The sequence below is a fragment of the Elephantulus edwardii genome, unplaced genomic scaffold (assembly GCF_000299155.1).
Source record: "Elephantulus edwardii isolate Elephantulus edwardi_28Jun2011 unplaced genomic scaffold, EleEdw1.0 scaffold00011, whole genome shotgun sequence".
NCBI classification, from domain to species: Eukaryota; Metazoa; Chordata; class Mammalia; order Macroscelidea; family Macroscelididae; genus Elephantulus; species Elephantulus edwardii.
Window position 1 is genome coordinate 25,991,229 of NW_006399761.1, and position 3,386 is coordinate 25,994,614.

Consider the following 3,386-nt stretch of genomic DNA (forward strand, 5'->3'; position numbering starts at 1 on the left):
CGGGATGGGTGTGTCAGAGGCAATGAGATAGGCACAGGATAGAGCAGGGTTTAGGGCTGTTGTACATAGGGTCGCTATGAGTCGCAAACGACTTGAAGGCACCTAACAACAACAACAACAACAACAACAACATGTACGAGTGCGTGCTCCACTAAAAAGGTCTAGAACCAATGTCACACACATGTGATTGGGTGCGGCTTCTCTATGTGTATGTGTGAGGCCTAGCAGCGATGACACACCTGGTTGGTGTGCTCCCCGCCCTCCCTTCAGGTTTCTTCGCCAAATTCCACCGCGACCTCCAGGCAGATCTGGTTCCCTTCCCGCGCCTTCGGCTCTGCAAAGTGCCCCGCACATTCAGTTCCGAAACGTCTGGAAGAAGGCCGGAACTCCCCACGCCGGGCGCCATCACCGCCGCCCGAACAGCCCGGAACCAGAGGCGGGAGGCACAGCCGTGTGGGCGGTGCCCGTGGCTTCAGAGGGAGCGGGCGCGGCGGGCGGGGCCTTCCCGCCCTCTGTTTCTAATTGGGTCTTCTGGCTGCCAGTCACGGCCTCCTGCTCGCTTCTCGCCCTCGCCGGGCGGGCTGTCAAATTAAAGGCCGGGCGGTGACTTCCGGTCGGGAACAGAAAGTTTCCGTGGAAGGAGAGGCCGCGACAAGGAAGAGGAGGAAGAGGAAGAGGAAAGGCCGGGCGGCTTTGGCTTTAGGTTGTACGGTGTCGGCGGCTCTCCTCCGGGCGGACGATGGACAGCCAGGGCAGGAAGGTGGTGGTGTGCGACAACGGCACTGGGGTGAGCTCGCGGCGGGGTCACGGGCCAGGGGAGGGTGTGCGGGCGCGCGGGGCGCCGGTCTCTGGACCCTTCGCGGGCCACGGGGTGCGGCTTCGCGGCTTCCTGTCTCAGTGGATTGTGGAGCAAGCGGACTCAGCCGCCAGCCCTCCCACCCTCGCTGTCGGCACGACGGGCGAGTCCCGTGGGGAACGGGGACCCCAACTGCTGCCCCGGCAGGGCCGGCCCCTCGCTGTCAGGGCGGCGGGCGAGGCTCGCGGGGAACCGAGACCCCACTTGCTGCCCCGGCGGGGCCGGCTCCGTGCGAGCGCGGGGCCATCGGGCCACCAGGTCCGGGGGACGGGGTCAGAGTTGTATTTGAAGGACTGGGATGGGCTCCTTCGAGGTCCCTGATGTGTAGAAAGGAAGAAGACCCAAGCCTTCCTCTTCCTGTAGAATCGAAGCTGCTGCACGGGAGGCAGGAAACCGGTTCAAGGGGGAAAAGGGGAAGTGCTGTCATGCGCGCAACGGGCCTCACCCTTTTGCAGCGGCATTTTGCCTACTTTTCTTTTTGAGTGAGGGAGATGCTGGGCATTTACTTCTGTTCTGTGTGTTGGTGATAGGGCCAAGGTGCAGCCTGGCAGTGACCACGATGCTCCGTTACCAGGGGGACAGGGAACCCCGCGAGGCCCAAGACTAGTTCCATTTACCTGGGCCCTGAAGGCAGAATACAAGCGTTCACCTTTCAGATCCTACATTGCAAATGATTGTAAAAATCCAAGTTGAGCACTGATTTAAAAATTATTTTATTTGATTGTTCTCCCTCCCAAACGCCCTTCTGTATTTTTTAAAAAGGTCTTTTGGACAGCAGAATCAGCACATTAGAAGACAGAAATATTGTTTATTCTGGATGAATTCTAGATTGGTCGTTTCACTACACATTGAAGTGATAGATAACCATTTTGGGCTTTTAGCCCCTGCTTCTTTAAGTGTGACATATAAACAAAAACAGATTTTACTTGAACTTTGGAGCATTTTATTAGTGGGGTTATTGAGGGCGAAAAGGACTGAGTAATCATTTTCATAATAATGCCCTTGAATGAATTTGTCACGGATTTTCTATTTCTTTTCATTTTTACCCCCCACAAACAGTACCTATACTATAGCTTCTTCTGAGCTAACCTACAGATTGAGAAGAATAAAGAGTGTTATCCTGTAATGGGACATTCATGCATAATGAAGGAGGCAGATGCATTGCTATGGAAGCATGCCCAATATCTGTTGTTAAGTTTTTAAAAAAGTTTTAAAATTATTCCAATATATGGATGCACTCTTTATCAAAGGTATTCATACATCAAAAAAGCTTGATTCTGTATTTGAAATCTTTGGAGGAATGCATAAGAAATGTTCATAGATGTTACCTGTGAATTTTGGAGTAAGGGGAAAATGAAGAAGACAGCAGTGATGCCGGTTTGGGAGAGGCTTTTTACATTATAATCATGTATAACTTTTACGGTTTTGAAAATTAAACCTTTATTAAAATGCTTTGTGAATATATCTGATAATCTCTTTGGAAATCTAAGCTACTAATATTTTAATTGGTTTCCTCCTCTTATTCAGCATATGTGGTATATGTAAGTGTTCTAATATTTAGAATTTGAATGTTAATGGCAAGATAGGTCATGTTACTATATTGTTAGTTTAGCTAATGTTAGAAAATATATCTAATCAATACTTTAGAAATCTGATTTTGTAAGATGAAAAATCAGTTCCAAAAACATAAATTTATTTAAATAAAAACATGGATATTTGGTGATAGAGTTATGGTTCTTAAACTTATTTTCTGTAGATTTGATTGGCTTAATGTGAAGAAACAACACTAGTGTTAGATAATCAGGAATGGTGTAATGTATTTAAGAATTTTGAAGGTTAAGAACCACTTAGATTTTATACTCTTTATTTCTTAACTATGCTTCTAGACATAGAGTTTCATAGTATTTCTTAAAATTACCTACTGAAGAAAATGCTAAAATTTCATTTTAAGTCCTCGTGGGGGAAAAAAGCTACTACCCTAAGGCATTGCCCTTGCACATTTTGGATTTTAAAATTATAGTCTATTTTGAGAAGTTCATGATTTTCTTTACTTTCTGGCAGACCCAAAATTTGGATGCCCTGTAGTCATGATCCTGCTCCTTTTTCTCACTGGTCCCCAACGAGGCCAGGGTCTCATTAAGGTGATCTCAAGGAGGAATGCTTGAAATGCATGTGCTTCATTTAGCCTGTGACTATTCAAACCTAGTAAGGAGCCCTACTGGCCTACCAGTAAAGAATTGTTCTGTCATCCTGAAGGCACGAGGTTCAAATCTGCCAGCAGCTCTGCATGAGAAAGATGAGCAGGCAACTCTTGTGTTATTTACTGCCTCTAAAAACCCACTGCCGGGTCAGCTATGAGTCAGTTCCCGCACAGCAACAACAGCAGCCTGACTGGAACCTTGAGACTGGCCAGATGTGGGGCCAACTTGGACACTAGGTTTAGGTACTTTGAATGGTTGGGCCTAGAAGTTTGCCCCAGGGTTGTATCAGTAATAAATTCAGGGAGTTTCACTGGTAATGAGTTTACTAA

At 47.4% G+C, this 3,386-nt stretch overlaps 1 protein-coding gene across 3 annotated transcripts in view; it reads left to right on the forward strand.

Annotated features, from left to right (window-relative positions):
• Positions 1–655: 655 nt before the first annotated feature.
• The window catches only part of ACTR2 (ARP2 actin-related protein 2 homolog (yeast)), a 36,420-nt gene continuing 33,689 nt past the window's right edge, over positions 656–3,386 (forward strand). The window contains exon 1 of one of the 3 annotated variants that reach the window (XM_006880969.1): positions 656–787. In XM_006880969.1, coding sequence (XP_006881031.1) covers positions 740–787 — 48 coding nt within the window. In that variant the 5' untranslated portion in view covers positions 656–739. The remainder of the gene's footprint in view (positions 788–3,386) is intronic. The other 2 variants (XM_006880970.1, XM_006880968.1) reach the window with 2 other exon arrangements.